Source organism: Tauraco erythrolophus, chromosome 20 (assembly GCF_009769465.1).
Source record: "Tauraco erythrolophus isolate bTauEry1 chromosome 20, bTauEry1.pri, whole genome shotgun sequence".
NCBI lineage: Eukaryota > Metazoa > Chordata > Aves > Musophagiformes > Musophagidae > Tauraco > Tauraco erythrolophus.
The window spans coordinates 3,588,765-3,600,743 of record NC_141484.1 but is presented as its reverse complement, the minus strand read 5'-3'; the positions used below and the strand labels follow the sequence as shown (position 1 = coordinate 3,600,743).

General features: G+C 40.5%; 1 protein-coding gene across 3 annotated transcripts in view; it reads right to left on the bottom strand.

Moving 5' to 3' along the window:
• Positions 1 to 1,698: 1,698 nt before the first annotated feature.
• The window catches only part of PRKCA (protein kinase C alpha), a 149,383-nt gene continuing 139,102 nt past the window's right edge, over positions 1,699 to 11,979 (bottom strand). For all 3 annotated transcript variants that reach the window (XM_086624296.1, XM_086624297.1, XM_086624295.1), the window contains 4 exons: positions 10,172 to 10,252; positions 8,640 to 8,747; positions 6,059 to 6,199; positions 1,699 to 1,863 (listed from right to left, as the gene is read on the bottom strand). In XM_086624296.1, coding sequence (XP_086480422.1) covers positions 1,699 to 1,863; positions 6,059 to 6,199; positions 8,640 to 8,747; positions 10,172 to 10,252 — 495 coding nt within the window. The remainder of the gene's footprint in view (positions 1,864 to 6,058; positions 6,200 to 8,639; positions 8,748 to 10,171; positions 10,253 to 11,979) is intronic.

Below are 11,979 nucleotides of genomic sequence, written 5' to 3'. Positions count from 1 at the left end.
AAAATATTTACTGCTATTTGAATTAATATCTTCTGGTAAGTTGTAAGAGGAAATATCAAAATTTTTTATCTAAGTGATAGGAGAGGAGAAGATTGCATTAATTACAGTGTTCATCATTGCAAATAAAGTCTATTTCCTTCTCTGTAAGTAATAAGCAGACGTGAGATGAAAGCTTAATTGAGCCTCATATAAAACCTGCAGGTAGCAATTATTGTTTAAAAGTAGATCTACTTTTAAAAAAAGAGATTATACCCTAAGCCATTAACAATATCCAAAACCTAATGTAAAAACCAAACCAATAGCAATAAAACATTTAGCTAAATCTAAATGATGTCATTCAGAACAAGAACTTTCACAAACAAAGCACAACTTGTTTTATAAAATTTTTATAATACTCTTTATGCTTGATATGATTATGTCAATAATATAGATCTGCTTATTATTAACCCTTATTATTAAGAGTTATTACTAAACATGCAAAATTCATTGCATGAAGCATATGTAAAATGTATTAAATTCCTTTCTATCAATAAAACAAGTTTTAGGTGCTGCTTCTTTCAGGCTTGATTATTCTACAGCCCCAAGTTTTCGGAATTAAAACTGATTATTTTAAGACTAAATCTCACTTGATTTTCACAAGTTATTCCAGAGAAATCAGGAAGTCACTTGGGGCTGCATTTTTTGTTAATTTAGTATACATAATGCGTTCTTGGATGTACTGCCCTATACTGTAGACTATAAATAAACACATGTAAATAAGAGTTAAGGGATTACAGTTTTGTTTTACATTCCAGGTTAACAAATTTCATAATAAAACATTGGTATTAGAACTAGTTAACAGTAAACTTGAGGAGTGGTGTAAATTAAATTAACTGACAAACAATGGCACCCTGGATCACAGAATAATCTCATGGAGATTAAAATTCACAAAAATATTATTAAAATTATTACTATTATTATTAATATTAAAGACAAAATTTCACCCTTGAGTTTATCACATGCTACTTAGCAAGGATCCTAGAGATCTGGCCACCGCTGAAGTGTGTTTAGACTTGGTGCTGCTTACAGGATCGATTCACGAAGCCTCAAGGTCTAATTTGATTTTTTTTCTCCCACCCTCTCCCAACTTGATTCTCTCATATTTCCAAAACAACTACTTTCGACAACTTTTTGGCAACGCCTCTCCTCCCCGGTGCCGTCGCTGTTTCAGTCTCTCGTGCTGCTGATGTCCCTGAAGTCACCGGGAAGAGCGGGGAGGAGCGGCTCCTCGGGGCCGAGTGCTCCTCGCTCCCAGCATCCGCACCGAAGGACTAAATGTTTGAGGTGTGTTGGGTCTGTGTTGATTTTTTTTTTTTTTCAGACCATGAGTTAGATTATTTCTAACACAGCAGAGAGGAAAAGGGAGCAAAAGTACAGTGGGAAGTTACAAAAATATATAACGTACCAAAAAATGGGTAAGTTTAGATGAATCAGTGGTGACTTCTAGAAGAATGAGTGGGCACTGTATACTAATTTATCTCCCATTAAGAAAACATCGCTGTTGCAAAGCCAAAATCCTGAATAAGTGGCCTTTCCCCCCATCTTACACTTTCTAACCCTACAATTTCCAGGCTCAAACGGAATCAACACGGCAAAAGCCTAAAAATTGTAGGGTTAAGGACTGCTCCCCACTGCGGGATTTCTTCCTGTTCTGCTGTTTCATGCTACATTTTGTAAAAGGGGGTGTATGAACTGGGGGTTGACATAAGAGAACCCTTCAAAATCTGTTTGGTCTATGTTAGCAATGACCAGCTGATCCGGAGGGGTTAACACCGGCTGTCCTCGTGTAAAGAATTTATCGAAGTTTTCGGCGCCTTTGCCACACTGAAAGAAAAGAACAAACAGAAAAGAGGGTGAAAAAATCAGCAATACATTGGCAGTTCCAGCTTTTTGCAGATTTTTTTCAGGGTACATGCAAGACTTTCCCTCATTTCTCATGAGGAGTTAAGAGAAAATTCTCTTTTCAGGTATTTTAACTAAAAATCCCGGGCAAACAGAGAAGTTTTGATAGATGCATTCTGATGAAAAACAGAGTCAGAAAAGTTCCCATCCATCAGCATAAGGTGGCAAGGTAGAGATGCTTAAATACTCAGAATTACTGGGATAAAATGGAAAAAGAAAATATTTTTATGGATATGTATTGGCAAGAGATACTTTATCTATCAAGTAATTTTATTCTCCCTAAAACCTTTATGGTGCAAAATTAAATTTTTGTGTTAGTCTCTGTTTCCTTCATGATCTGCAGAAAGCTTAAAGTAATGAATTTATATGATTTGATTCTCCATTGTATAGCCTATAAACTCTTGTAAATTCATAAATGATGGCAGAGCTCCAGTTGTGGGGCTGCAGGAGGGAGCTGGGGCAGGGACCGCAGCTTGGGGACAGGTCCCCATTACAAAACGTGCTGTCACTGGTTTCCTCCTGTTTTTGTTTAAGAGACGAGACACGTCGTCTCGCGAAGCCCAGTTGAGAAGGGTGGTGATATGGAACCACACGCTGAACACAACTCACTCCAAACAGAAAACAAAAGAATTCAGGTTTGCAAAAAGGAGAGTTTTGAGTAATGCAGAAAACACTTGGAAGGCAGGAAAGTATGATTAGAGGCAAGTTAAAAAGCACGAAGGTGGGATCAGAGTAAAATTAGCTTGGGTGCAAGAAATAAATGCATGTTTGAGGAAAACTGGGCATTGAATATTGTGGAGAGGTCTAAAGGAAACTGGTAAATCTGCTTATCTCAAAACTATCTACCGCAACAGATCTTTGAACAAAGCGTGGTTGTATGACAAAGGCACTGAACATTTCTTCCCGTTGTCCCTGCCCCTTTCCTCTCTCTCCATCCCTACAATATATCTACATGTGGATTTAGAGGATAACATTACACCATTATCTTCAGACTTAGAGGATAACGTGGAAAGAGTAGAATATGGCTCGTACAATAGACTAATATTAAATGTTGATTTTTCTGAACTAATGAATTTATAGGAGAAACCAGCCAAAGAGCGGCCTGGTAAGGGAACTCAAGGGTGAGGTGTCTGGCTATCTTGAAAACAGCTCAGTCACAATTTCCAATCTTCTTGTAAAGCACCTGGCACGTCCTGGGCTGGGACACGCCATCCGATCTGAGCTGCAAAGAACTTTTGCTGCCTCGGGCACAAGCTGGTTTGTATTTCAGATGAACAAGGCATGCTCAGGTACTGGACCGCAGTGCTCACAGAAGGACACTTGTTCAGTCTTGGAGGAACACAAGCAGAGGGACACTTCAACAGGTTAAAGGCTAATGGTAGTCTGCTTTTATCACCCGGGGTTCTGCACTCACCGAATACCCTGGTGCCCACTGAAGCCAATGCATTTTGGTACAGAATCTCTGGAGAACAAGAATGGACACAGTGGAACTTTGACAAGGGGAAAACTCTCCATCATTGGAATGAAAGTTGGTATGTCCCCAAATTAACAGTCAAATTTATTCAGAGGTAGTACAGTCAACCCAAAGCAGCAACAAAAGGGCTTTTTATATGGGGAAGACTTTTTGCAAAAAGATATTCTACAGGTATTGATCATTCTTCCACAGAATTATGCTCTATCTGTTTTCTTTTCTTTTTCTTTTTTTTTTTCTTCTTTTTTTCAGCAAGTGGAAGGTGTTCAAACAAGCTGCAAAGTCCCTGACTCCATCAGGTGTCTATTGCTCATACTAGCAGAGGCTAAGAAATAACTCATGTAAAATTTGGGTAATTTTTGAGCACAAATATAATTATCAATAAATTTGCATCTTCAATTATGTATTTGCCTTCACATCAAAGAGTAGCATTGCTATTGTGAGCATTAATGCAGTATTAAAGCAGAACTGAAAACACAGGACTCCTAGAACTCCTTGACTTACAAATATGAGTAAAATGTCCTTCTTGCCAATCAATCGGTCCATGCCTATAGCCTGTGAAATGTCAGCCTGGAAGGGAACACTTTATTTAAACTGACCAACTGCTGACCCAAAATCTGCAGCTCCGTGTTGGAGTGAGAACCATGCCTGCGTACAAAAGCAGCAGGATTATTCCTGCAGTCACGCGCTTCCTAGAGAAGATGCAACTACAAAGGTTTTCTGAAAAAACTCCGCCTCAAACAGAGCCTATAAATACTCCACATCTTCAAACAGATTAAGGGTGATGTGCTTTTTACTTTCTAGAATCCATATAAGCAGAATAAGCAATCACAATAAATGACTTATACATATGGTATGTAAGTATCAGACTTGGATTTTAAATTATTTTTGTCCGGGAAAGTTGGGCTCCGTGTGAATACGCCTCGGTGTATTTTAATAGCAACTTGTATAAACAAAACAGGTCATGATAACCATGGAGACAGAACATAGCTGCTCTAAACAGGAGCCAGGACCTGCCACCAAAGGTGCTATGACGGAACCAGACCAAACTTCAAGCTTTTAGTAACTTCATGCTGGTGTTACCGTTAACTTCAAGGAGAGTCTAAGTGCTCAGTTCCTGAGCTAATAAAACTTAGAGATGTGAAGGCAAATTTGCTTTATGATTAGCTTTAAATTTGACTCAAGAAGCATGTAGTAAAAATTGTCTATAGAATACACTTTAAAGAGGTGCAGCTCCCCCTCGGACGGACAGCCCCGGACCGGCCGGGCAGGGCTGGCAGCACCGTGCCCGTTCTTTACGTAGTTACACTCTTCCCTGCGTGCAAAATCCACACCATACGAGAAGGGTGATTTCTTGTGGCACAAAACACTCTTCTCGGCATGCTACTCCCCTCCTGGTGATGTGAAAAAGTCATTTGTGTGCAAAAAGAGAGGAATCTATTCTGCCACCGGGTAGTGGCCTCCCTCTGCTCATTACTTTGTGACACCCCACTGGCGTGGCTGCATCGGTAAATAAACCAGCACACAGACCCACGATCCTACACCTGCAGTGCTACAGCCAGCTACGCATCCCAGCTGAAACCAAAAAAGCGTTAGAGAGGAAAGATTCAGTGTCAAGACATAACAATTTACAGCTGTTCTTGAAAGCTTCTATTCTTGTGTGCAAATACTTCCCTTGGCCTGTCAATAAAGCACTGTACAGGCTGAGAGAAATTTTGTGTCAACAAATACAGTTCTTCAGTTTTATTATGCAAACAGTTCTCAGGGTAAGGACTTCTTTCGCTGCTTGGGTTGCTAAAACATTCCTGCAGATACATGTGTGTAAACCAGTAATAAACATCAAAAGTAAATCAGGGATTATTCTTGCAAACTTGGCAGATGTGGGTTTTCTCACTTGAGGACGGGGAATACAACCGCCCTGTGGTGTGCAGCCCACCGTGGAGGAAATTCATCCCAGTAGTTCCGATACATTTAATCATTGACTTTAGATGCTGTTCAGAGGAGACAGTCAGGAACTGCATTTATTATATGTCTCAAGTGGCTGATGTGAATATGCCAATTTTAGAATCACAGAATCATTTAGGTTGGAAGAGACCTTGAAGATCAGAGAGTCCAACTTTTAAACTACCTCTGCCAAGTCCATCACTAAACCACGTCCCTACGCACCACATCTACACATCCTTTAAATACCTCCAGGGATGGTGACTCCACCACTTCCCTGGGCAGCCTGTTCCAAGGCTTGACACCCCTTTTGGTGAAGAAATTTTCCCCTACATCCAACTGAAACCTCCCCTGGCACAACTTGAGGCCATTTCCTCTTGTCCTATTGCTTGTTACTTGGGAGAAGAGATTGACATCCACCTCGCTACAACCTCCTTTCCCTGTTTTCAACTTCTGCAATGCATGACCATTGAAGGCAAGACTCAAACCACTGAGAGACTTTTTTGCAAGGAACAAAGTACACTGGGTTATGCTCCAGGGTGCCAAAACATTAGCAGATTTGCAGACTGGTCTGTTGTAATCAAATTGCCTTATTTTAGAAGTGTCCCAGATTTGCAGCACCATCAAGCCAGCATTAATCTCACCCCACAGGAAAGCATGACTGCAGACACATTTAGCGAGGGAAGTTCTTGGCATCTCACTTACCACTTTGGGTTTGAAAGGTGGCTGAATCTCTCTGTTTTCCAGTTTTTCCCAGTCAATTCTCCTGAAGAAAGCATGTTCCCTGATGTCTCTTTCACCTTCAAGGCCACAGCCAAGGCGTTTTGCAGGATGTTTAGTCATTAGCTATTAGAAAGAAAACACCAAATGATTAAATTTAACGCTGGAATGAAAGTGAGACAGACTTTCCCCAGATTGTGATGCTTTTGCTCCTCCCCTGAAGATGCAAGTTGATAATAAAATTGTTTTGAAAAAGCTAAAATTCATTTTTTGAAGATTAGTTTTCTTGTTTGATAACTGGAGATAGCACATCAGCAGTAAAATTAAGGGTTGCACTTATTTCTTCCCATTCGGCAGAGGTTGCTGCTGGAGGTGTGGGTGGGCAGTGCCCAGGGCAACCTGCCATTGTATTAGTTCACAACTCACTCCTGAATTCAGCTTTTGGTCTTTCAGTTCAGTCTTATAAATCTCCAAAACAGCTTCTGCCCTACTTCAACAATCAATTAAACTTAATAAATTTCAATATACTGAAGCTGTACAAAGCACAACCCCCCTCTTTCATTTTTCTGGGCTTGTTCGAGACATCTCATTACAGAGCCTACAATTTCTTGGCACCAGCTGACAATATCTAATCTGCGTTTCCTCCCTTGCATCCTTAATGACATCTTGGTCAATGCTACACCCAGTTGCACAGAATAAGCAGACCTGGGGGAAAAAACCCACCAAGCCCACTAGCATTGCATGCTTGGAAATGGTAATATGCTTCTTAATTAACAAGCACCTCAAAATCTTTTCAATTGATATGTACATTAGGAATTGAGCAATGTAGCCTTCACCTCTCAGTTCCAGTGTTGTGGGGACCTTTTAAAGCTCTTTTACAAATTATATATGATTAATGTCCTGCTGGGAGTGATACCTCAAGACATCTTTTTAAAACCTCAGCTGTATCGCTTTAGTCTCCCTCCAAATGTTGAGTTGATCAGATTCCAATTCTGAACCTAAAATAAAAGTGACTCTCAAGCAGACTTTGGGAAGTCAGCTGTGCACTGGGCTAGGAATCACATCCTGCTTCAAGCTTAACAGCAACTTTCCTATTTTTGTTCCATTTTCTACACCCATTGCTTTAACAGTGGGTGATATAAGAAAATGTGAATAATGATTTTAGCAGTTTTAATTCTGATGTTACTGCATTGACCAAACCCAACAAACTCTCAACCAGTAGCACAGATGTCAAGCTGACAATTCAATTTCAAGAGCATCGTTTGCTTTGCCCGATGGTGCACAGTCCCAGGACTGCTGACCTACTGCTGACTACAAGGTTCAGAAGCCTTCTCATGCTGACTTCTTAGCTCAGGTGTAATGCTCACTGAAATTAGGGATGAATTTGTTAGTTTAATTCAGAGATGAATGTGTTATTATCACAGAGACTTGACATTAAACATAGTGGAGCAATGCAATTTTAGCTCTCTGACCTCTCTTTGCATAAGCACCTACCAGAACAGCAACAAGCAGGAGAGCTGAAAACAGGGTAATTACATCAAGTTCAAACTGTGCTGTTTGAATACATGATTTTCATGACAAGGCATCAATCTGCATTTACTTTGCAAAAATCTATCATGCTTAGTTTTTGTTGGCCAGCGTATCCACACCGGGATGGGCTCCAAAATTAGAGTCTTCTCTCCTTTTACTTTGCTGTTCTAAACAGCTTTTCTTTTTTTTGATGGTTTTTCCTTAAGGGATTAATATCCAGCTCATGTACAATGCTTCATAAATGGTTGCAAGGGAAAGGAAGATAGCAAATACCAAATTAACTGACACTAAGTGCAGTGATATTTTATCAGTGTAAGTAAGACATCAAAGTAACACTTTATAGATGGTGGTTTGGAAAAGCCGCAGACTGACGGCACTCTGGGGAATCACACGGAGTCAAGGGAAAGTCAAATGAATTCTTTTTTCCTGAGCTAATCCCCTGAAGTCAAACCTATTATTTTCCTTGAAAAAAATTAAATTAACTTAGAAGCTAAGAAAAATTTTAGGCCACACAGGTTACAACTGGGTCAGGATTTCCCCACAGTTTCCTTGCGTCGAAAGATGTTCACATAAGCTCATCTTTACCTACATTTCAAAATGATTCTTATTAACTCTGTTGCTCTGCTTCTGTCAGTCGAGCTGCTGGGCTGAGGACTGCAGCATGCTCACTGGTGTATCTGGTACCCATCTAAGCTGAGATACCTCCTCCCCGTGCAAAACTGGGGTTCTACTGGCGAGGGTTGAGAGGCAAGGTGGGTGGAGACATTTCACACCATCGTCCTGCTTATAAATTCTGCTTTGGATTTGGCAGCTCCTGATTCTGACATTTGTTCATACCATAAAACAAGCAGGCACAGTGGGAAGAGCTATATACTTATCAGTGACACCAAGCGATAAGCACTTTGTGACAATACAGCTTAGCGCAGCCTGACAGAAGTTGCACTTAAAAATACTACAGTGCCATATCAAAGCCAGAAAAATTTATTCACAAGGATTGCCAAAAAGGAGCTTAATGATAAAGAAGCATCTATCTCACCCCCTTGCAGATGGAGACAGCTTCTTTGGACAGTGATTTTGGATAGGAAACATTATGTTCCATTATAGACTGGAAAAGTTCATCTTCATCTTCTCCGTCAAATGGAGGCTGTTGAAAATAAATCAGAGGTAAGTTACTCATTGGGGTTTTTTGTTTTTTGTTTTTTTTTTTAATTCTTCACTTTTTATGAAATGGCATGACAATACTATGGCCACACTGGGTCAGGTCCAAGGTGTATCCAGCCCAGCAACCTGTCTCCAGTCGATCACAGATGCCCAAAGAGATCAGCGTACGGCAGTGGTCCCTGCCCAGGAACACACACACCAAACTCCCAGCCACCTGCGGCTTGGGACCTTCTCACCCAGAAGTTTCATGTTTATCACTCAGGCAGAAACGGAGGAGAAAATTTCATTTCTGCCCCAGCATAGCAGCCAGGTTAATGAAATGTGTGCAGGATTATCTTCGTGATCATCTTTAATCAGCTTGTACAGCTACTGTGCACCAGACAGCCAAAATACTTTAAAGGGTGAAGTCTGGAGACAGTAACTTTCAATTACCTTGTGCTAAGGTATATCCATTCTTCACTTAATTCCAGTTAAACTCCAGTTTGGTTTATAAGACATGGCTGTAGACTCTGCTTCTGTGATGGGACGACTGTATCACAAGCAAGAGCTGCATTTTATTTTTAAATGTAGGTGATGAGGAAAGTGCCCACGGGCGAGTTCCCAGGATACAGGCACTGTGGAAGGCTTAACGAATGGTAAATCTCATTTCCTCAAAAGCATTCAGATGCCTAATATTTGCAATGCAGACTGTAAATGTTAACAACTGCAACACTTTTAAAATGCTGACTGGAATTTAGCAGAGAAGCTATTAAAGGCATTTGTTAAAAATTTATGTTTAAAGCTTAGGAAACGCATACCTTTAGCTAACACTCATTGAAAGCTAATTGCACACATCTTTTCCAACTCAAACCCAATAGAATTCCTTAAAGTTGGTGGTTATCTGCCATTTACTGCAGTACAGTGTTGCTTTTCTACTGGAGTGACTCAGAGAGCAGGATCTCATTAACTGCAGAATGAGGGGCCTGCAACTGAGCATATTCCAAGTGGTGAGCCCCATACTTTACCCCCAGGACATACAACACAAAAACTGTATTCTTGTGGCTTAACTGCAATGCAGAGCATATACATGCTCTTATTATGTCTCCCTGTGGTTTCTAACTACTAAATGACATTTCTTCCATTTGACATGCACTTTCCTGCTCAAGTGTCTCCCATTCAATTTTGAAGATGGCTATTTATAACATTATTACAGTACAAAGAAACTGTATTCAAAGGCAGTGCTGGATTATGTGGGTGCAACAGAAAGAGCTTAAAGCCTAAACACAATTCTCAGTGGAGTCAGTCAAGAGTATAAGGAGATAATATGAGTATGAAAGGTCCCAATCCTGTCCCCTGAGGGTTGAACTCTTTAGGGAGCCTTGAAACAGAGCAGCGTTGGAGAGGCAGGAGGAGGTCACAAACCCTTACCTGGCCAGCCAACATCTCATAGAGCAGCACTCCATACGCCCACCAATCCACAGACTTCCCATAGGGCTGGTAAGCAATAATCTGTATAGTCGCAAAAAAAAACCAAAGAAAAAATCCTATATTAACTCTCAGGCTTAGTGTCATGTGAGATAAATAGCGATACGCAGAGAAGAACATGCTTCCTTTAGAAAGACAATACTGAAATCCTTGCTCCAGCCAATGACTGGTTTCAGTGGGAGGTGGACTGTTTCGCAAATCTTAGTCTAAATCAGCCCCTGTCTTTTCGTACTGCGATATCTTGGGAAACGTGGCTCTTAGGGGACCTTGGGATGTGCGTTTGAAGGCAAAGAAGGAAGTACAGCAGGCCAATGTAGGAGACAAGGCAAAAATGTTCTCCATCCATTTGTGCCAAAGCTTGAAATCATGAGACTCACTTAACTTACAGATGCTTTGGGCAACCTGGTGTAGTGGAGGGTTTCCCTGCCCATGGCAGGGGGGTTGGAACTAGATGATCTTTAAGGTCCCTTCCAACCCAAACCATTCTATGATTCTATGATTATCAATAATTAAGCCTTTCTTTTCTATTCAACGTTTATATTTTTGTTCTGCTGTAAACAGAATCAAAATTCTAAAAAAGAGCAAAACCCTGAAAAACTCAGTTACATTTTCCCAAGTTGCGTGATTAATATACTCTTAGTATGAAGCTAGATACCAGCTACACAAAAAAGAAAGGGGTTTCTGCTGTTCAGCCTAATCAAAATGTCAAGTATTTTGCATCCTCTGGGTTCACATCTGACTCACACAGAAGCCCAAACTGAGTTCTGACACAACGAAAGGCTGCAAGTGCCAACCGCATGCAGGTCCCCTCGTGCGTCATTTTCTTTAACCGAGGCCTCTTCAGAGATCAGTGTTAATGTATTTAAGGGATGGATTCGGGCATGCTATAGAGGAGTTCTGAGGTTGCAAACGTTCTCTCAGATCTCCTTTTAAATAACTGCGAAGGGATACTGTGAATCGTGAAGAGATGTAGAACGTCTCAGCCACTGTCCATCCACGCTGGGGAACGCAGCATCGGAGCCTCCAACCCAACACACTGCTCCACCAGAATTAGCAGAGAACTAAGGCATTCATTTTATTCCAGATGGGTTTGCATTTATTTTCCTGTTTGCATGTGTTTTTTATTCTTTGTGAAACAAATTGCTAAGACAAGTACACATCACGTATCCCAGATTTTCTTAGTTGTCTGAAAGAGAAGTTGAACCAATAAGTTTTGTAGTTTCTCAGGAAAAGAGTGAGTCACCAGTTCAATAAAGCAGGACTGCCTGGCTACTAAATAAAATTATAGTCTCTATGTGAATATATGTTTTTTGCTGGGATAAGAGCAGCACATGAATTAAAATTCCTGCAATGTTTCTAAGCGAAGGATTTCAAAATCAATCATACTTTGAAATATATTACACAACCAGAGGCAATAACAAGATTCTCAGCTGGAAGGCCCTCCACAAAGGCCATCTTCATTAGTTGTCTTTTAGCAGTAATATGGGCTTTAAAATACATACTTGGGACATTAACTTCATATTATAGTGGTTGACATACTCGGTTACTCTCCCTTTAATTTCTATCACCGTTAAGTTCCCAGAGGTCCACTTCTTGAAAGACCAAACACTTTCAAAATTTTATCCGGAAAAAATACTGGCCTTTACACATAGAAAATGACAAAACTTCTCATCCTCAACCCTTCTCTGACAATCTCTCCTTGCCTTACGGAACAGAACACTGTATCAGAAAAAAAAAAAAAAGGAACCATG